Raw genomic sequence first — 21,628 nt, 5'->3', positions numbered from 1 at the left:
TTTGTAAAATAGCTCAAGCTCAGCCAGATTGGATGGAGAGCGTCTGTGAACAGCAATTTTCAAGTCTTGCCACAGATGCTCAATGGGATTTAGGTCTGGACTTTGACTGGGCCATACTAGCACATGCATATTCTTTGATCTAAACCATTCCATTGTAGCTCTGGCTGTATGTTTAGGGTCACTGTCTTGCTGGAAGGTGAATCTCCTTCCCAGTCTCAAGTTTTTTGCAGCCTCCAACAGGTTTTCTTCCAGGATTGCCCTGTATTTAGCGCCATCCATCTTCCCATCAACTCTGACCAGCTTCCCTGTCCCTGCTGAAGAAAAGCATCCCCATAGCATGATGCTGCCACCACCATGTTTCACAGTGGGGATGGTGTGTGCAGGGTGATGAGTAGTGTTAGTTTTCCACCACACATAGCGCTTTGCATTTAGGCCAAAAAGTTAAACTTTGGTCTCATCTGACCAAAGCACCTTTTTCCACGTTTGCTGTGTCCCCTACATGGCTTCTTATGCCTGTCTTTCAACAATGGCTTTCTTCTTGCCACTCTTCCAAAAAGGCCAGATTTGTGGAGTGTACGACTTATAGTTGTCCTGTGCACAGATTCTCCCACCTGAGCTGTGGATTTCTGCAGCTCCTCCAGAGTGATCATGGGCCTCTTGGCTGCTTCTCTGACCAGTGCTCTCCTTGCTCGCTCTGTCAGTTTAGGTGGACGGCCATGTCTTGGTAAGTTTGCGGTTGTGCCATACTTTTTCCATTTTTGAATGATGGATTGAACAGTGCTTCTTGAGCTGTTCAGAGCTTGGGATATTTTTTTATAACCTAACCCTGCTTTAAACTTCTCCAGAACTTTATCCCTGACCTGTCTGGTGAGTTCTTTGGTCTTCATGATGCTGTTTGCTCTTCAGTGTTCTCTAACAAACCACTGAGGCCTTCACAGAACAAGTGTATTTATGCTGAGAGTAAATTACACACGGTAGGACTCTGTTAACTAATTAGATGACTTCTGAAGGCAATTGATTGCACTGGATTGTATTTGGAGGTATCAGAGTACAGGGGGCTGAATACTAATGCACACCACATTTTTCAGATTTTTATTTGTTTAAAATTTTGAAGACCATTTATCATTCTTGTTTCACTTCACAATTATGTGCTACTCTGTGTTGGTCTATCACATAAAATCTCAATAAAAAACTTTTAAGTTCGTGGTTGTAAGGTGGAAAAATGTGAAAAAGCTCAAGGGGTATGAATACTTTTTCAAGGCACTGTATATTAAACACTGTGGAACACCCACAAAACAAGTTAATTCCTCCTAATATTTACAATGAATTATGCAGCTGAAACCAAGCATGACTAGGAAAAAACACTCAAAGTCTAACAGAAATATGCTGACATGACTAACAGACACAAGTGTAGTTTGATGTCTTAGTCAGAGGAGCTGCTTCATTCCCTACATGCAACTGAACTCCATGTTTCTCATGTTAAAACTCACCCGTGCCAGCAGACCCACAGTCAGCTTGGCCTGATGTCTATAACTCAGTAACCTAGGTACAGTCTCCGAGACGGACGTCACAAACTCCTCCAGCTTTCCATAGTGCATCGCATCCCGCTGCTGCATCACTTTCCACATGGCCGCAGAGACAAGTCTCAGAGGAGGGGCCAAAAGTCGAAGGGAAGCAATGGGCAAAGGTTCATCTGATTGAAAGAAGAAATTAGAGAGAAATTATATGAGAACTCCGGGGTGGGCTTCCCAAAAGCTTCTTAAGGCTAAGAGCATCTTTAACTGCCTCTTAAGATCCATCGTTACGCTAACATGGTTTTCCCAAACAGCGTCTTCACCAAAGTAGTTCTTTAGTTCGCTCTTAACTTACGATGGACCTGGATCACTCTTTCACAACAAAGAGTGTCTCCTCGCAGCTGAATACACAATGTGCACGCGTCCCAAGGGACTCTTGGGGCCAATTTATGCTGACAACCCAGTCCTCGCAGATGGCGTCTGCGAAGCCCCCCCCCCCTTTGCAGACGCTCTGCGCGCGCCTCCCAAAAATTGTGACCACCGCAGACAGCCTCGCAGACAGCGTCGCAGACAAGAGGGCTCTGATTGGTCCACTCTACATCCGCTGTACACGCACTTCCGCTTCTCTACTTTCCCAGTTTGGTTTGTTTTCACGACTGCCATTTTTAAAAACACGAGCGAAGATGGAGCAGCACGAAGAGCGGTTGATCGAGGAAGTACGTACATCTATACGACTCCAGTTCTAGTCATTATAAGTAACCAGAGGATAAACACTCCACTAACCACACCCACCAACTACTCCTAGCAATTTCGCGCCCCCTTGCGTTGTGGCGGTGAATAACATCGCACACGCCTATACTCCCCGCTCAACGATAAATTACAACTGTCTGCGAAAAGCTATCTGCGAAAGCCTTGTCGCAAGAGCATGCAGAGGCCTTTACAATCACTGGTGCTGAATCTGCTGCCGGTGTTCAATTATTTTTCTTGTCCATTGCAAGTACATCCAATTAATTATTATATACACAAAACATTATGAATATATTTCAATGTGTTATGGAATTATGCATGGATATTGTAATGTCACATTGATATCACATTTACTTAATTATTGAGCTTATCATTTGCTCACTGTTTCATATGAACATCTGTCCATTTAATTAAAAAACATGCTATTGTCCAAAAATGTAAAATAGTTTCAATTATTAATTACCGCGTTATATATGTAATGCTTAATGACGATACAATATATTAAATTTCGACACTTTATATTTCACTGGTTTTTGGTTAAAAACGAACACCATGTGACCTCATTGACTGGATTTAGCAACTACTAATGCCTATATCGGGGACACACGCTGCAAAGAAGCGCTTAGCAAAGTTGCTCTTAAGACTCTTTCTTACAAGTGCGTTCAGGAAAACCATGAACAGAGACAACGTTCGTTGCTTAAGAGCATCTTTAAACTTGCTCTTTAGCCTGAAAGGGCACTATTATCAGGAAATCCAACCCTGATCTGATGCTGTTACCCTCACAGGAACTGAGCCAGGTCTCTAAACGTCTGCTGGTTTTAGCTTATTGGAAACATAAGACGAATGGACAAAATGGAAAAATGTCAATACTAATCATGTCTTAGTTGGTGACCATTTAATAATCATTTGGTCAGCAAGTCAACTAGAAATTTGTATTCTGGCTTGTATTATCAAAGGTGAGGACACCAAGTGGTCTTATACACACTTTCACATGACTGGTACACAAATTAACTCTCTTGAATATTATTTTTGAATATAGGATGGTTATTATACACTACCGTTCAAAAGTTTGGGGTCACCCAGACAATTTTGTGTTTTCCATGAAAAGTCACACTTTTATTTCCCACCATAAGTTGTAAAATGAATAGAAAATATAGTCGAGACATTTTTCTGGCCATTTTGAGCATTTAATCGACCCCACAAATGTGATGCTCCAGAAACTCAATCTGCTCAAAGGAAGGTCAGTTTTATAGCTTCTCTAAAGAGCTCAACTGTTTTCAGCTGTGCTAACATGATTGTACAAGGGTTTTCTAATCATCCATTAGCCTTCTGAGGCAATGAGCAAACACAGTGTACCATTAGAACACTGGAGTGAGAGTTGCTGGAAATGGGCCTCTATACACCTATGGAGATATTGCACCAAAAACCACACATTTGCAGCTAGAATAGTCATTTACCACATTAGCAATGTATAGAGTGGATTTCTGATTAGTTTAAAGTGATCTTCATTGAAAAGAACAGGGCTTTTCTTTCAAAAATAAGGACATTTCAAAGTGACCCCAAACTTTTGAACGGTAGTGTAGTTATTATTGGATATTTCACAATCGGATGTTTTAATATTTCTAGTTTTTATAGTAATCAGAGGGCGTTTTACCATGAGCTATTTTGTGTGTCATATTTTATGTTGATTTTAATCTTGTAATGTGCATTTGATCATATTGATATGTAAATTTGTGCAATAGAAGCATTTATAATAATAATAATAATAATAATAATAATAATAACTACAGCAAAGATACTAAAGACATGAGCAAGGCAGTGTAAAGAAAAAGCCTATCTAAAAATACACCTATAACTTTTTTTTTTTTTAACTTCGATAGCTTGTTAAAACTTACATATGTAAATGTGACATTGTTATACAGTGGCATGCAAAAGTTTGGGCACCCTGACTGAAAATGTCTGTTACTGTGAATAGTTAAGTGAGCAGAAGATGAACTGATCACCAAAAGGCATAAAGGGAAAGACGACATTTCTTTTCAGCGTTTTCTGCAAGATGTGTGTATGATTTTTGTTTTGTACAATTGGAGAGTGAAAAAAAGAAAAGGAACACCATGTGAAAGTTTGGGCACCCCAATACATTTGAGTTCTCAGGTAACTTTTACCAAGGTTCCAGACCTTAATTAGCTTATTGAGCTGTGGCTTGTTCAAATTCTTCGTTAGGAAAGGTCAGATGATGCAGATTTCAAAGCTGTATAAATTCTCTGACTCCTCAAACTTGTCCCTAAAATCAACAGCCATGGGCTCCTCTAAGCAACTCCTTCGCATTCTGAATAATAAAATAATCGATGCTCACAAAGCAGGAGAAGGCTACAAGAACGTAGCAAAGTGTTTTCAGGTAGCTGTTTCCTCAGATTGTAATGTTATTAAGAAATGGCAGTTAACAGAAACAGTGGAGATCAAGGTGAGGTCTGGAAGATGAAGAAAACTTTCTGAAAGAACTGCTCGTTGGATTGCTAGAAAGGCAAATAAAAACCCCTGTTTGACTGCGAAAGACCTTCAGAAATATTTAGCAGACCCTGGAGTGGTGGTGCACTGTTCTACTATGCAGCGATACCTGAACAAATATGACCTTCATGGAAGAGTCATCAGAAGAAAACCTTTCCTGTGTCCGAGCCACAAAATTCAGCGTCTGAAGTTTGCAAATAAGCCTGATGCATTTTGGAAACAAGTCCTGTGGACTGATGAAATCAAAATAGAACTTTTTGGCCACAATGTGCAAAGGTATGTTTGGAGAAAAAAGGGTGCCAAATTCCAGGAAAAGAACACTTCTGCAACTCTGAAGCATGGGTGTGGCTCGATCATGCTTTGGGGTTGTGTTGCAGCCAGTGGCACAGGGCACATTTCATTGGTTGAGGGAAGCATGGATTTGAATAAATACCAGCAAATTCTGGAAGCAAACATCACACCATCTGTAAAAAAAAAAAAGTTGAAGTTAAAAAAAGGACGGGTCCTACAATAAGACGATGATCCAAAACACACCTCGAAATCTACAATGGAATACCTTAAGAGGCACAAGCTGAAGGTTTTGCCCTGGCCCTCACAGTCCCCTGACCTAAACTTCATTGAAAATCTGTGGATAGATCTCAAAAGAGCAGTGCATGCAAGACAGCCCAGGAAACTTGTAGAACTGGAAGCCTTTTGCAAGGATGAATGTGTGAAAATCCCCCAGGTAAGAACTGAAAGATTATTAGCTGGCTACAAAAAGTGTTTACGAGCTGTGATACTTGCTAAAGGAGGTACTAACCATGCAAGGCAAGTTTATTTATATAGCACATTTCATACACAGTGGCAGTTCAATGTGCTTTACAGAAGTAAAAGCAAAACAGTAAGCAATAGAAAATAAAATTACATAAAATAAATGGGGAAGAAAAAAATAAACAATAGTAGAAATAAAATAATAAAATGAAATAAAAGTTCAATTAAAAAAACACAGCAGAATAAAATAGAATAAAAGTTAAGTAAAATTTAAAACATGCAGAGACTGTAAAAGTAAAAAGAGTTTAAAACATGTAGAGATGACAATAATTTAGCAGAAAGCATCTGAAAACAGCTTGGTCTTTAGTCTAGATTTGAAGCTGCCAACAGCAGGAGCATTTTTGATGTCCTCTGGGAGTTGGTTCCATAGCTGTACTGCATAGTAGCTAAAAGCTGCTTCACCACACTTTGTTTTAACAACAGGTTTTACCAGTAAATTTTGCTGCTGAGATCTGATTGGGTTAGGCTGCTGCAACATATCAGAGAGGTAATTGGGCCCTGTACCATTTAGAGATTTGTACACCAGCAGCAATGCTTTAAAGTCAATTCTGTAGCTTACTGGAAGCCAGTGAAGGGACCTTAGAATTGGAGTAATGTGTTCTGTTCTTTTTGTTCGTGTGAGAACCCTAGCCGCTGCATTTTGAACCAGCTGAAGTCGTTTGATGGTCTTTTTTGGCAGGCCTGTGAAAAGGCCATTGCAGTAATCAACCCTACTAGAGATGAAGGCATGTATCAGTTTTTCCAGATCATTTTTTGACATAAGTCCTCTTAGTTTGGAAATGTTTTTTAGGTGATAAAATGCTGCAGGGAGGGCGGCACGGTGGTGTAGTGGTTAGCACTGTCGCCTCACAGCAAGAAGGTCCGGGTTCGAGCCCCGTGACCGGCGAGGGCCTTTCTGTGCGGAGTTTGCATGTTCTCCCTGTGTCCGTGTGGGTTTCCTCCGGGTGCTCCGGTTTCCCCCACAGTCCGAAGACATGCAGGTTAGGTTAACTGGTGACTCTAAATTGACCGTAGGTGTGAATGTGAGTGTGAATGGTTGTCTGTGTCTATGTGTCAGCCCTGTGATGACCTGGCGACTTGTCCAGGGTGTACCCCGCCTTTCGCCCGTAGTCAGCTGGGATAGGCTCCAGCTTGCCTGCGACCCTGTAGAACAGGATAAAGCGGCTAGAGATAATGAGATGAGGTGAAAATGCTGCAGGGTGCCTAAACTTTTGCTTCAGGCCCTTTTCCTTTTTTTTTTGTCATTTTGAAAATGTAAAAAGATGAAAATAAAAAAAAATGTTTGCTTAAAATATAAAGGGAGTGAGTCATCTTTAACTTTATGCCTTTTGGAGATCATTTCATCTTCAACTTGCTTAACTGTTAACAGCAATTTTGACCAGGGGTGCACAAACTTTTGCATACCACTGTATTGACAATTAGCTAGATGTTTTTAACTGCCATGACAACTTTATCATGAGCTACTGAAGGTTCATTAGGGAGAAAAGGCAGTAATTCTTCCAACAGCAGCTCTATAACCAGGAACATTGGTCATCCATGTCAAAATACTGACCGTTTAAACTATAACATACCGTTGCTGTTGTTGTTTTTGCTGCGTGTTGTTCCTGACTTCATTTCACGGCTGTCAAGTCTGTGGCACTTTCAAAATATTTACTGTCAACTTTAACTAACACTTTAGTTTGGCTGGAAAAAAAAACTAAATTCAAATCATCATATTAAACTGCGATGACATGTGAGTACAAACAATTTTTAAATCGTAATATATTACTTTAAACCGGAACAAGATAAATATAAACACCAGGAAAACTCTGCAGGTTCCTTTTTCACACCGCGCCAAAAGCCTACAGCAACTATTTCCGGTTAAAAGGTCACACATCCGGTCGTGTTTCAATCAGGCACTGTGCACTCAATAAAACACTGAAAATGGAAGGGAAGCATGAGACAGGCTTGTGTGTGTGAGGGATGAGTTGTAGGAGGTTTGAGACACAGAGAAGTGATGAGGAATAATCTGAAGGAGTTAGAGCTCCAGGGTTTCACATTAAAAGCATGAGGGAAAGGAGTCGGACACTTTTAAACACATTTATGCTCCGTTTCAAATCTGTTTTCAAGTTTCCCTTCCCTCATAAATGGGCACTTTCTGAACAAGTGTTGAAAGGGACACACGACAGTTGTGGTCAGAAGTTTACATACGGTGACATGAATGTCATCTTGGATATGAATGTCATGGGTGGCAGAATGATTGTACAGCATACATCTTTAATAATAAAAAAAAAACAACAACTAGAGTTTGGTGCACAAGTTTTAATTTTCTTTGGGTTTTCTGAAAGCACACCTAATATTTGGGTTAAATGTCTCTTTGCAAGATTCACCTTGACCAAACATTTTTGTTTACCATGAACAAGCTTCTGGCAGAATTCTGGTTGGATATTTAATGACTCTTCATGGTAGAATTATTTTTTTTCTTGGGATGGACTCGACTTATAAGCACGGTCCATATATTTTTAATAGGGTTGAAGTCAGGACTTGTTTTAAGCTTAATATTAGCCTGCTTTATCCTCCACAACCAGCTCTGATGCGTGTTTGGGTTCATTGTTCTGTTGTGACTCCTAAGTCCCAAGTCGTGTTAAAGTTTTCGATGATTTATGCTGAACAATTCTGAGGTAGGGCGGCACGGTGGTGTAGTGGTTAGCGCTGTCGCCTCACAGCAAGAAGGTCCTGGGTTCGAGCCCCGGGGCCGGCAAGGACCTTTCTGTGTGGAGTTTGCATGTTCTCCCCGTGTCCGCGTGGGTTTCCTCCGGGTGCTCCGGTTTCCCCCACAGTCCAAAGACATGCAGGTTAGGTTAACTGGTGACTCTAAATTGACCGTGAGTGTGAATGGTTGTCTGTGTCTATGTGTCAGCCCTGTGATGACCTGGCGACTTGTCCAGGGTGTACCCCGCCTTTCGCCTGTAGTCAGCTGGGATAGGCTCCAGCTTGCCTGCGACCCTGTAGAAGGATAAAGCGGCTAGAGATAATGAGATGAGATGAGATGAATTCTGAGGTAGTCCTCCTTCATTATTCCATCCACTTTGTGCAATGAACCAGTTCCACTGGCAATAAAACAGCCCCACAGCATGATGATCCTACCACCAACACCACCAGCTGGTACAGTGTCCCTCTGTACATGGTGGTCATTGTGGCCAAACAACTCAATCTTTGTCTCATCTGACCATACAGCTTTCCTCCAGAAGGCTTTTTTCTTTGTCCATGTGGTCAACTTCAAACTTTAGTTAAGCTTGAAGGTGTCAATTTTGGAGCAGGCGGTTATTTCTTGGATAGCAGCCTTTTAGTCCATGGTGATGTAAAACTCACTGAACTGTAGACAGTGATCCATCAGCTTCCAGTTCATGGCAGGGTTGTGCCATGGTGGTTCCCCAGGTTGTTCCTGACCATCTGACTCAATTTCCTTTCAGCTGAGGGTGACTGGGTTTTCTTGAAGCAAAGTGGCTTGGTAAAGTGACTACACCTCACAATAATTTACATACAATTGTTTGAACTGATCTTGGAATTTGCAGTTGTTTAGAAATGGCTCTCAGAGACATTCTGGAGTTGTGTACATCTGCAATCCTCTTTCTCAGATCTGCACTGAGCTCCTTGGACTTTTCCATTGTATTGTGTGTTGGTCAATCCGATGAGTGCTGTAAACAAACCCTTTTTATGAAGGCACAGATAATCTACCAGCTGTAGTCAATCATAATCACTAACAGGAAGTTAAGAGACCTTGGCCTTGGCAAGATAAGAGACATTTTGGAAGTTTCAGCACCTCTGAATTAATAATCTAAGTGAGTGTATGTAAATTTTTGACCCTGTAGGTATAATTTTGACCCTGTGCTGATTTCAGAAAACCCAAAGAAAATTAAAACTTGTGCACCAAATTCTAGTGGGTGTTTTATTATTATTAAAGATGTATGCTGTACAATTTGCCACAGAAAAAGAACAGTGCAGAGAAATCATTGAAAGCCCAAATATTGCCATGACATTCATATCCAAGATGACATTCATGTCACTGTATGTAAACTTCTGACCACAACTGTAACTAACTAACTAACTAACTAACTAACTAACTAACTAACTAACTAACTAACTAACTAACTAACTAACTGTATTTTTGTTTCATAATTTGTAAATAAATGAGACGTGTTGCACAAAAATAAAAACAAGATCCACAAACAAATGAGAAGTGATTCATAAATAAACACTGAGGTCCACATATAAATAAAACGAGATGCATAAATATTTTGCAATTGACAAAAAACCCCAGGATGAATTCAGGTAAACTGTGCTAATGTGAACGTGCTAGCCTATTTTAAATATATCATTTATTTATTAGTCTGTGAAAATCAAACAAAATCCAACTTTTTAAATACCAAACTGAGATCAGAAAACTTTATGCAGGAACAATGACGTTTTGATATGATGTGTTTTCGTGAACCAACTATTTATTTGTAAATAATAAAAACCATTTGGGGCAGCATGGTGGTGTAGTGGTTAGCGCTGTCACCTCACAGCAAGAAAGTCCAGGTTCGAGCCCCGTGGCCGGCGAGGGCCTTTCTGTGCAGAGTTTGCACGTTCTCCCCGTGTCCGCGTGGGTTTCCTCCGGGTGCTCTGGTTTCCCCCACAGTCCAAAGACATGCAGGTTAGGTTAACTGGTGACTCTAAATTGACCGTAGGTGTGAATGTGAGTGTGAATGGTTGTCTGTGTCTATGTGTCAGCCCTGTGATGACCTGGCGACTTGTCCAGGGTGTACCCCTGCCTTTCGCCCGTAGTCAGCTGGGATAGGCTCCAGCTTGCCTGCGACCCTGTAGAACAGGATAAAGCGGCTAGAGATAATGAGATGAGATGAGAAAAAACATTTGTACATCCAGTTTTATCTATCTGTGGAGCTCATTTTATATTTGTGAGCCACTTGCTGTTCATTTGTGCATCTTGTTTTATTTTTGTGTAAGTTGTGTTATTTATTTGAAATTTATGCTACAATAAAACCCCACAAAACAACAAACCTCAGTGCAATGGGTTCAGACACTGAAAAGAGCTTGACAGATTACATACAACAAAAGCAGTGCATTAAAGACACCTTATATGATTAATGAGAGTCGGCTCTCAATATCCACTCAAAGAGCCATTTCATTTATGACTCATCACTAACAGAAATGCTCTGGAGGCTACTCACCTTCAGTTAATCAGCATATTACATATACAGTAATTAGTTTTTTAAAGGGTGACTCAGTGGCACAGCAGGTCGCTTTGCCTCCTTCTGGTTGTCTCTGGAGTTTCTGTGCATGGGCTCCCTGTGTGTGCATCGGTTCCCCTGGGTTCTCTGGTTTCCTCCCACCTCTCAAAAACATGCCTGTAGGTGGACTAGTTCAGATAAATTGCCATAAATTTGAATTTGTGCGCATGGTGTCCTGGCGTATGAACAATGTACAAACAAGTTTAACAACTGCTCTGTACTGTAGTGATTATTTTCATATGTGAACTGGTTTCTGTACTAATCCCATTTCCAGAAAAGTTGGGATATTTTCCAAAATGCAATAAAAACAAAATTCTGTGATTTGTTAAGTCATGTGAACCTTTATTTTACTGACAAGAGTAGAAAGAGAAGCTTTTCAATAGTTTTACTGACCAACTTAATTGTACTTTGTAAATATAAATGAAGTTAGAATTTGATGCCTTTAACACAATCAAAAACAGTTGGGACAAAGGCATTATTACCATTGTATTACATCACCTTTCCTTTTAATAACACTTTTTAATTGTATGGGATCTGAGGATACGAATGGTTGCAGCTTTGCAAGTGGAATTTTTGTCCATTCTTGCTTGATACAAGACTTCAGCTGCTCAACAGTCTGTGGTTCCTGTTGTCTGATTCTCCTCTTCATGATGTGCCATACATTCTCAATAGGAGACAGATCAGGATTGGCAGCAGGCCAGTCAAGCACACATACTCTGTATCTATGAAGCCATGCTGTTGTAGCCCGTGCAGAATGAGGCCTGGAACTGTCCTGCTGAAATAAGCATGGACTTCCCAGGAAGAGACGTCGCCTTGATGTACAGTATATGTCTCTCTAAAATTCCAATATATGCCCAAATATATCAATGGTACCTTCACACACATGCAGCTCACCCATGCTGTGGGCACTGATGCCCCCCATACCATCACAGATGCTGGCTTTTACACCTTTCTCTGATAACAAACTGGATTGTTGCGTTCACCTTTGGTACTGATAACTTGACATCCAGTTTTCTTGAGAACAAGCTGAAATGTGGACTCATCTGACCACAGCACATGTTTCCACTGTCTTTTGGTCCATCTGAGATGAGTTTGGGCCCAAAGAAATCGGAGGCGTTTCTGCATAGAATTGATGAATGGCTTCCTCCTTGTGTAATACAGTTTCAGGTTGCATTTCTGGATGCTGCAGTGGACTGTGTTAAGTGACAACACTTTTCTGAAGAACTTCAGAGCCCATGTGGCTATATTTGTCACAGTAGTATGATGGTTTCTCAGGCAGTGCTGCCTGAGGGCTCAAGGGCCACAAACATTCAACGGTGGTTTCTGACCTTGCCTTTTACACACTGAGATGTCTCTGAACTCCTTGAATCTTTTCACAATATTATGTACTGCAGATTTTGAAAGAGCTAAAATCTTGTGTTGAGAAATGTTGTTTTTGAATTGACTAACAATTCTCTCAGGAATTTTGGCATAAATGGTTGAGCCATGACCCATCCTTGCTTGTAAAGTCTGAGCCTTTGGTACTACTCCTCATCTCATTCATCTCATTATCTCTAGCCACTTTATCCTGTTCTACAGGGTCGCAGGCAAGCTGGAGCCTATCCTAGCTGACTACAGGCCCAGTCGCCAGGTCATCACAGGGCTGAAACATAGACACAGATAACCATTCACACTCACATTCACACCTACGGTCAATTTAGAGTCACCAGTTAACCTAACCTGCATGTCTTTGGACTGTGGGGGAAACCGGAGTACCCGGAGGAAACCCAGGCGGACATGGGGAGAACATGCAAACTCCACACAGAAAGGCCCTCGCCGGCCACGGGGCTCGAACCCGGACCTTCTTGCTGTGAGGCGACAGCGCTAACCACTACACCACCGTGCCGCCCGGTGCTACTCCTTTTATACCTAATCATGATACCCTCAATTAACTTGGTTATTGTGGAATCTTCCAAAATGGTGTTACTTGAATATCCTATAAACGTTTCAGTCTTATTTTGCCCACTGCAAAAAACTGAAAACTGAATTTGAGGAAAAAATTACTTAGTACTAGTGAAATTATCTTGCTGCAGATATTTTTACTTGATAAGATATCTTAGAATAAGTTGGTTGCAATCTAGAACTCGGTTTAATAATCTCAGAATTGGTGTTTTGTATTCTTCTAATAGGAAATGCTAGATCGTTTCAACTATTTTCAAGATATTTTCACTTGCATCCCATTTTTTTTTGCAGTGCCTCTGTCCCAATTTTTTTGAGTGTGTTGCAGGTATCAAATTCTAGCTTTGTTTATATTTACAAAATACAACTAAGTTGGTCAGTAAAACTATTGAAACATTTTCTTTGTACTTTTGTCAGTTAAATAAATATTCACATAAATTAACAAATCACAGATTTTTGTTTTTATTGCATTTTGGAAAGTATCCCAACTTTTCTGGAAATAGGGTTAGTCGGCACGGTGGTGTAGTGGTTAGCACTGTTGCCTCACAGCAAGAAGGTTCTGGGTTCGAGCCCAGCGGCTGACGAGGGCCTTTCTGTGTGGAGTTTGCATGTTCTCCCCGTGTCCGCGTGAGTTTCCTCTGGGTGCTCCGGTTTCCCCCACAGTCCAAAGACATGCAGGTTAGGCAAATTGGTGGCTCCAAATTGACCGTGGGTGTGAATGTGAGTGTGAATGGTTGTTTGTCAGCCCTGTGATGACCTGGCGACTTGTCCAGGGTGTACCCCGCCTCTCACCCATAGTCAGCTGGGATAGGCTCCAGCTTGCCTGCGACCCTGTACAGGATAAGTGGCTACAGATAATGGATGGATGGACGTAAGCTTGCACACGTAGCTCTGTTCAGTCATTTATTTTAATGGGAATAATCACACAAACATTTCAGCTGTAGGCCTTCATCAGTACATAATCTTATGCTACACTTTCCCTTTTTATTATTAAAATCAAGGCTGCAAAGCAATACATGACATACTTAACAAGACATTACCTTGAATACTTTACAAAGTTGTGTCCCTTTCAGGATCTATTTCTCCCTCACACCCAGAGTTCCCAGTACAGGCTATGGGTCCACCAAGATAAAGCAAGCACTAGAGATTAATCAATTATTGTTATTATTATTTTTTTTTTAACCATAAGACTAAAAGTCAACAGGTTTCATTTTGGTGATTTTTAGATTTATTCTCACTTTCTCTCAAACCTATGATTTGATCTACAGTACTTTCATTATGAATGAAGTATTAAACAAAACCTTTCCTAGATGTTTATATCTTTTTGATGTTTTTCAAACCTCCACTCTCAGCACGCTATCAGGTAAAGGACTTTGTCCAATTACACCTCTGTATGAATCATTCAGTCCAGGACGAAGTCCATAGAGATAGAGAAGGCCTCAGAGTAGCTCAGCTCACACACACCAGCACTTCCCTTTTAGAAAGAAAGGTTTGGTCTCAGGACTAAGTTTGATGTATATATGCATAAAGGGAAAATAACACTGGAGCACTGAACTCTTCAAGATGGAAACAACATCCTCACTGATTAAGTACGTATGCTAATGAGACTGAGTTCCTTTAGTTAATGCAGTATGTACTTTTAATGTAAACACTAACTACACTTTCTGTGAATTCTGCATTACCTTAATAGTAATTGTATTACTAATTAATAAAATAAACCCAGCAACTATGTGTTATATAAAACCATTATGTCCAAAATCATGATGCAGATATATAGAGGATGTTACACGATGGTGCAAAGATATGAAGTTTATCTTCAAGTGGTGAATGTATACATCACGAGTGAGTGAAGCGAATTTTTCAACACGAGAAGATCAACTTCATATCTTCGTGCCACCGTGTAACGTTATTTATATTATATGGACACATCCACAAAAAAATTATGCAAGTTAATCAAAAGAATTTTAATTTTGAACCGGTTTGCCATTTTGACAACACACATCTAGTCAGCAGGAAAACACTGGGAGTGACGTCATCGGATTGGATTATCAGGAAATATGTCACTCAGATCCGTGATGTATTTTGTATGAAGAATGCAAGTTTTTACACATGAGAAGATAAACTTCATATCTTCAAACCAACGTGTGATTTTTCTTTTTATTATATAGACACATTCACTAGCAAAAAGTACCCAAATTTATCAAAACAATTCATTGATTTCCTCACAAGTGACATCTCATCTCATCTCATTATCTCTAGCCGCTTTATCCTTCTACAGGGTCGCAGGCAAGCTGGAGCCTATCCCAGCTGACTACAGGCGAAAGGCGGGGTACACCCTGGACAAGTCGCCAGGTCATCACAGGGCTGACACACAGACACAGACAACCATTCACACTCACATTCACACCTACGGTCAATTTAGAGTCACCAGTTAACCTAACCTGCATGTCTTTGGACTGTGGGGGAAACCGGAGCACCCGGAGGAAACCCACGCGGACACGGGGAGAACGTGCAAACTCCACACAAAAAGGCCCTCGCCGGCCCCAGGGCTCAAACCCAGGACCTTCTTGCTGTGAGGCGACAGCGCTAACCACTACACCACCGTGCCGCCCACAAGTGACATAATTAAATAATATTAGCTGGCATTGAGTGGTATATCAGATATATTCCATTCAGCTAGCATGATACTGAATGAGTCGAAGGCAAGTTTAATATCATGCTAGCTGAATGGAATATATCTGATATACCACGAAAAACATCAGCCAATATTATTATTATTATTATTATTATAATACATTCCTTTTGGGTGTTCAAAGCATCTTCCTCTTTCAAAATTCTCTCAAAATCTTCCGTATTTACCAAACCAAACCTGGCGGCCATGTTTGTTTACAAATGATCACAGTCGCTCACTAGCGCAGAAGTTTTACACCTCTGATGTGTGACGTCATGTTGTCTTGACAACCATGCAATATCGTAAACCATATTCAACACTCATTCTCCACTGGGTAGAATGGCGTAATACACATAGGATAAGCGATATGCTAACAATATCGCATGCTATCAAATCAAATGAATGAAACCCACTAGAAGGGAATAGAACACGTGTTTTTATTCCATTGAAAAAGTGTCCTGTATGTATTATATTGAAAAATATGTCACGGTTGCCATTCTTGATGTCCCGGATGTGTCGCAGAGTGGTGTATTTCCCAGTAAAACACTCGTGACCGTAAAATATAATACTGTATGTTAAACAGTTTCATTCTACACAGCTGTACAGTAAACACACTGATTATTAGTGTGTTTGGGGATAGCGTGTTACGTTCTGAAGTCATTAGTCAACCATTTTCCATTTATTTAGGTCCATGTCTCGCCATGTGTGGTCTGCACCTCAGAGGCCTTTTCGAGTTTGCTCGTGGAACAGAGAGATCAGGAAGGGGCTCACTGCATCAACCTTAGCGGAGCTGAAAGAGAAGGTGAGTCGAGAGTCTCTGATACTGTAGATCAAGAACAAGTAACTTTAAAGGAAAGAGATGCATCAGGGTTTATAGTGGAAAAGGGCAGTGAGGTGTAATGGCCTCTTAAGCTAGAACCCATGATGAATCAGGAAAATGAAACAAAATTCAAGTAAATTCAAATTGGATGTACAGTTGCTGTATGAAAAAGGTTAATCCAGGGGTTTCTGAGGTTCTCACTGGAACTTTCTTTGTTATTAGCTCAACTGGCCAACAGGCGATGAGCTTATGCCATGATTTGTTGTCCGTCATCTATCATCCATCGTCCGTCATCTGTCCGGCGTCATCCACATTTCATGAAAATAGCTTCCTCTCTTTCAATTCTTCACCGATTTTAATTCTTTTTGGCAGGAAGGTGGGTCTGCCTGAGGTGCATATAGCTTCTACCCAAATTTGCATAATTGCAATTAATAATGAAGATATGGAGTAATTAAGCCCTAACGAGCAGTTTCCACACAGATCACTTCTTCTCCCTCAATTCTTCACTGATGTTGATTCTTTTGGACATGAATGTAGGGCCTGTGATGACCTGGCGACTTGTCCAGGGTGTACCCTGCCTTTCACCCGTAGTCAGCTGGGATAGGCTCCAGCTTGCTTGCGACCCTGTAGAACAGGATAAAGCGGCTAGAGATAATGAGATGAGATGAGATGAATGTAGGGGTACCTAGGGTGCATATAATTTCTACCCAGATTTGCTTCATTACAATTATTAATGAAGTTATGGACTAATTAAGCCTTAATGATCAGTTCAACAAAAATCGCTTCTTCTTGGTCAATTCCTCACCGTTTTGGATTCTTTCTGGCAAATAGGTTGATATTCCTAGGGCGGATATAGCTTCTATATATAGCTTGTATATAGTGTATATAGCTTGCAACATTAATTGCGTAAGATTCCTTCTGGACGAGACATCACTGACGGTCTCGTTGAAATCCTCTGTTGTATGACTGTATTTAGGATCCTTCCTCAGAAAGACAAAGAGAAAAAACATTGAGGGATGTACGTATATATAACTTTTTTCCAACTAAGATTGTAAATATGTATTATGTAACAATTATTCGCTGAAGGTTAAGTGAATATTGGTGAATAATAACCGAGACGAAGTTGAGATTATTATTCACCAATATTCACTGAGACTGAGGTGGATAATTGTTTAAGTAAAAATACATACAATAAATCATCTCATCTCATCTCATCTCATCTCATTATCTCTAGCCGCTTTATCCTGTTCTACAGGGTCGCAGGCAAGCTGGAGCCTATCCCAGTTGACTACGGGCGAAAGGCGGGGTACACCCTGGACAAGTCGCCAGGTCATCACAGGGCTGACACATAGACACAGACAACCATTCACACTCACATTCACACCTACGGTCAATTTAGAGTCACCAGTTAACCTAACCTGCATGTCTTTGGACTGTGGGGGAAACCGGAGCACCCGGAGGAAACCCACGCGGACACAGGGAGAACATGCAAACTCCGCACAGAAAGGCCCTCACCGGCCACGGGGCTCGAACCCGGACCTTCTTGCTGTGAGGCAACAGCGCTAACCACTACACCACCATGCCGCCCTACAATAAATCATATTTAAAAAAAAAAAAATCATTTATTTTACATTTCAAAGGTAGCATACAGTGGGGCAAAAAAGTATTTAGTCAGTCACCAATTGTGCAAGTTCTCCCACTTAAAAAAATGAGAGAGGCCTGTAATTTTCATCATAGGTATACCTCAACTATGAGAGACAAAATGAGAAAAAAAAAATCCAGAAAACCACATTGTCTGATTTTTAAATAATTTATTTGCAAATTATGGTGGAAAATAAGTATTTGGTCAATAACAAAAGTTCATCTCAATACTTTGTTGTATACCCTTTGTTGGCAATGACAGAGGTCAAACATTTTCTGTAAGTCTTCACAAGGTTTTCACACACTGTTGCTGGTATTTTGGCCCATTCCTCCATGCAGATCTCCTCTAGAGCAGTGATGTTTTGGGGCTGTCGCTGGGCAACACGGACTTTCAACTCCCTCCAAAGATTTTCTATGGGATTGAGATCTGGAGACTGGCTAGGCCACTCCAGGACCTTGAAATGCTTCTTACGAAGCCACTCCTTCGTTGCCCGGGCGGTGTGTTTGGGATCCTTGTTGTGCTGAAAGACCCAGCCACGTTTCATCTTCAACGCCCTTGCTGATGGAAGGAGGTTTTCACTCAAAATCTCACGATACATGGCCCCATTCATTCTTTCCTTTACACGGATCAGTCATCCTGGTCCCTTTGCAGAAAACAGCCCCAAAGCATGATGTTTCCACCCCCATGCTTCACAGTAGGTATGGTGTTCTTTGGATGCAACTCAGCATTCTTTCTCCTCCAAACACGACAAGTTGAGTTTTTACCAAAAAGTTCTATTTTGGTTTCATCTGACCATATGAGATTCTCCCAATCCTCTTCTGGATCATCCAAATGCTCTCTAGCAAACTTCAGACGGGCCTGGACATGTACTGGCTTAAGCAGGGGGACACGTCTGGCACTGCAGGATTTGAGTCCCTGGCGGCGTAGTGCGTTACTGATGGTAGCCTTTGTTACTTTGGTCCCAGCTCTCTGCAGGTGATTCACTAGGTCCCCCCGTGTGGTTCTGGGATTTTTGCTCACCGTTCTTGTGATCATTTTGACCCCACGGGGTGAGATCTTGCGTGGAGCCCCAGATCGAGGGAGATTATCAGTGGTCTTGTATGTCTTCCATTTTCTAATAATTGCTCCCACAGTTGATTTCTTCGCACCAAGCTGCTTACCTATTGCAGATTCAGTCTTCCCAGCCTGGTGCAGGTCTACAATTTTGTTTCTGGTGTCCTTTGACAGCTCTTTGGTCTTGGCCACAGTGGAGTTTGGAGTGTGACTGTTTGAGGTTGTGGACAGGTATCTTTTATACTGATAACGAGTTCAAACAGGTGCCATTAATACAGGTAACGAGTGGAGGACAGAGGAGCCTCTTAAAGAAGTAGTTATAGGTCTGTGAGAGCCAGAAATCTTGCTTGTTTGTAGGTGACCAAATACTTATTTTACTGAGGAATTTACCAATTAATTCATTAAAAATCCTACAATGTGATTTCCTGGATTCTTTCCCCCCATTCTGTCTCTCATAGTTGAAGTGTACCTATGATGAAAATTACAGGCCTCTCTCATCTTTTTAAGTGGGAGAACTTGCACAGTTGGTGGCTGACTAAATACTTTTTTGCCCCACTGTATAACGGTGCAATCACAGCGTGCACAGTCTTGCATCACTTATCTATGCCGACTCGCATAAAATACTTCATTTTGAAACAGATAAAATAAATCACAATCCTACCTTACCGTTGAATAGTTTTAGACCAAACTTTGTCGCATCTTTAGTGCTTTTAGGAACAGCGTTTTCTTACATAATCTGTCATTCTTCTTCACTTACAGTGACAAAGTGATTGGCTGCCATTTTGCCAAGTCACTCGAGGTGATTATTGAGAAATAGTCTGATTTTCTCAACCAATCAGCATGCGCAATTTTCTGTAATCACTTGTGTATTTATACTAATGCACATTGTGTGTGTGTGTGTGCCAGGCAGCCCACACTCTGTTAATTTCTACCCTGCTGTCTCTGGTGTGTGAGGAAGACGGCACTGAAGTGGATTCAGATGAATTCCTCTTGGCCTTGCCAGACAACACAGTGTTCATGGCACTGGAGCCGGGACAGACCTGGAGACCATATCCTGTAAGTGTGTGTGTCTTAGTGTCATATCTACTGCTGATATGAGTGTCTGCATATCAGTATCTGATCAATCCTCTCAGCAGCCACCTATCAGTATATTTCTCTCTGAAGGGAAAACAGTTTCAGAATATTTGTAGTCTACTGAATGTTTAGTGTGTGTGTGTGAATTTGACACACTCACTGTACCGTACATACAGCTGGATATCTCTAAACAAGCTTCTTATTGACAGTTAGGTCACAGAGGCAGCAGCAGCATCAAACCAGCTGACAACAAACCTCGCACAGGTCGTGACATCGCTCGAGTGACCTTTGACCTTTACCGTTTGAGCCCCAAGGATATCTTTGGCTCTCTAAGCGTGAAGGCTACATTCCAGGGTCTGTACTCGGTCAGCGCTGACTTCCAATGCCTGGGGCCGAAGAAGGTGCTCAGGTGAGAGGGACAGGAACTTTCGTCAACCCTGAAACTGTCTGTGGTTTGTGTGAGTGAGTGAGTGTGCGCTGTTTTTCCTGACGGTTTTGGCAGCTGTTGTTAGAAGGCAGTTAAATGATGCAAACTTTGGTTTGGCAACAGATTGCAACATGTTGGCTAATTATTGAGGAAAGGTTCCAGGGTTCTTTACACCGAGTAGCTTCATATCCATGATTTTAGAAGCTGCAAAAATACACCTATGAGGGAAAAGAAACTACTTTCTCCTGAGCGTTTTTCTTTATTTATTTTTTTCCCCTTTAGGAGATTTGTAAAGACAGTGCAGACAAATCATTAGTGCTTTCATACTCAACTAACCAGAATATTCAAATATAAACGACACTGAATACAGTACATTTGCCTGCTGAATAGTGTTTCTGCACCGTCACATCTCATGTTATCATCTCACTGTGTTCTTTCCCTATTTCCTGACAACAGAGAGGCCCTCAGGATGATCTCCACTGTACTCCAAGCAGCAGGTCACATGTTAATCATGTCTGCCACGATGATTCGCCGAATCATACAGGGAGCAGACTTCCTGCAAGCTCACGGTGCTCATGAGATTCAGACAGAAGACTGGAACTGACTTGCTACGTGATCAAGAAAAAAAAAAAAAACTTCTCTTGCTTTGTGAAACGCAAATTCGTATTATATGTTAATTCATATTAATAATTATAGCGTTCATTGTCTGTTTTTTTCTCTCAGGGCCATTCAGCCATGACAGTATAGAACGGCATTGTAAACAGGAGCAGGTTTATTTAATCAGTGTGCAGATCTGTTAACTGTGACTCCGTTAAAACAAATAATTTAAATAATAATTATATAATCGCATGGGTCTGTAAATGATGGCTGCACAACATACTGCTGTATTATTATTATTATTATTGTGTAACTCATATCAAAGATGTAAAAGAGTTCTCTAACAAACCGTAGGGTTTTTTTTATTGACGTTTTGGAGTGATATAAAAAATATTTCTCGGCCTGTAACTCTGACACATCACAGCTTCATTGGTTTGTTTTAATAGAATATTATATAATGGCAATATAAAGCAATCACGCAATGCAAGTTGTCTACTTCATACAGCCCTCTTATAAATATGCACTGTATCTGTCTAGTTAAAATATACTAAATGAGGAAA

At 41.0% G+C, this 21,628-nt stretch overlaps 2 protein-coding genes across 5 annotated transcripts in view; one reads left to right on the top strand and one right to left on the bottom strand.

Annotated features, from left to right (window-relative positions):
- tinf2 (TERF1 (TRF1)-interacting nuclear factor 2) overlaps positions 1-7,413 on the bottom strand; it is a 28,185-nt gene extending 20,772 nt beyond the window's left edge. Inside the window, exons 1-3 of one of the 4 annotated variants that reach the window (XM_060935756.1) lie at positions 7,148-7,413; positions 5,200-5,230; positions 1,491-1,693 (exon numbers count right to left, since the gene is read on the bottom strand). In XM_060935756.1, coding sequence (XP_060791739.1) covers positions 1,491-1,628 — 138 coding nt within the window. In that variant the 5' untranslated portion in view covers positions 1,629-1,693; positions 5,200-5,230; positions 7,148-7,413. The other 3 variants (XM_060935499.1, XM_060935671.1, XM_060935586.1) reach the window with 3 other exon arrangements.
- On the top strand, positions 5,286-21,348 carry cideb (cell death inducing DFFA like effector b). The gene is made up of 5 exons (XM_060936005.1): positions 5,286-5,490; positions 16,143-16,257; positions 19,877-20,026; positions 20,254-20,453; positions 20,928-21,348. The coding sequence occupies exons 2-5, from the start codon at positions 16,147-16,149 to the stop codon at positions 21,073-21,075; spliced, it is 609 nt and encodes a 202-aa protein (XP_060791988.1). The 5' UTR covers positions 5,286-5,490; positions 16,143-16,146; the 3' UTR covers positions 21,076-21,348.
- The last annotated feature ends 280 nt before the right edge of the window (positions 21,349-21,628 follow it).

This window comes from Neoarius graeffei, chromosome 1, assembly GCF_027579695.1.
Source record: "Neoarius graeffei isolate fNeoGra1 chromosome 1, fNeoGra1.pri, whole genome shotgun sequence".
NCBI classification, from domain to species: Eukaryota; Metazoa; Chordata; class Actinopteri; order Siluriformes; family Ariidae; genus Neoarius; species Neoarius graeffei.
The sequence above is the reverse complement of the archived record's forward strand: the minus strand, read 5'-3'. Positions and strand labels throughout refer to the sequence as shown.

Coding starts and splice junctions, on each gene's coding strand:
- cideb (XM_060936005.1), top strand. CDS start 16,147: ATGTCTCGCCATGTGTGGTCTGCACCTCAGAGGCCTTTTCGAGTTTGC. Junction 16,258..19,876: donor TAGCGGAGCTGAAAGAGAAG/GTGAGTCGAGAG, acceptor TGTGTGTGCCAG/GCAGCCCACACTCTGTTAAT. Junction 20,454..20,927: donor GGGCCGAAGAAGGTGCTCAG/GTGAGAGGGACA, acceptor TCCTGACAACAG/AGAGGCCCTCAGGATGATCT.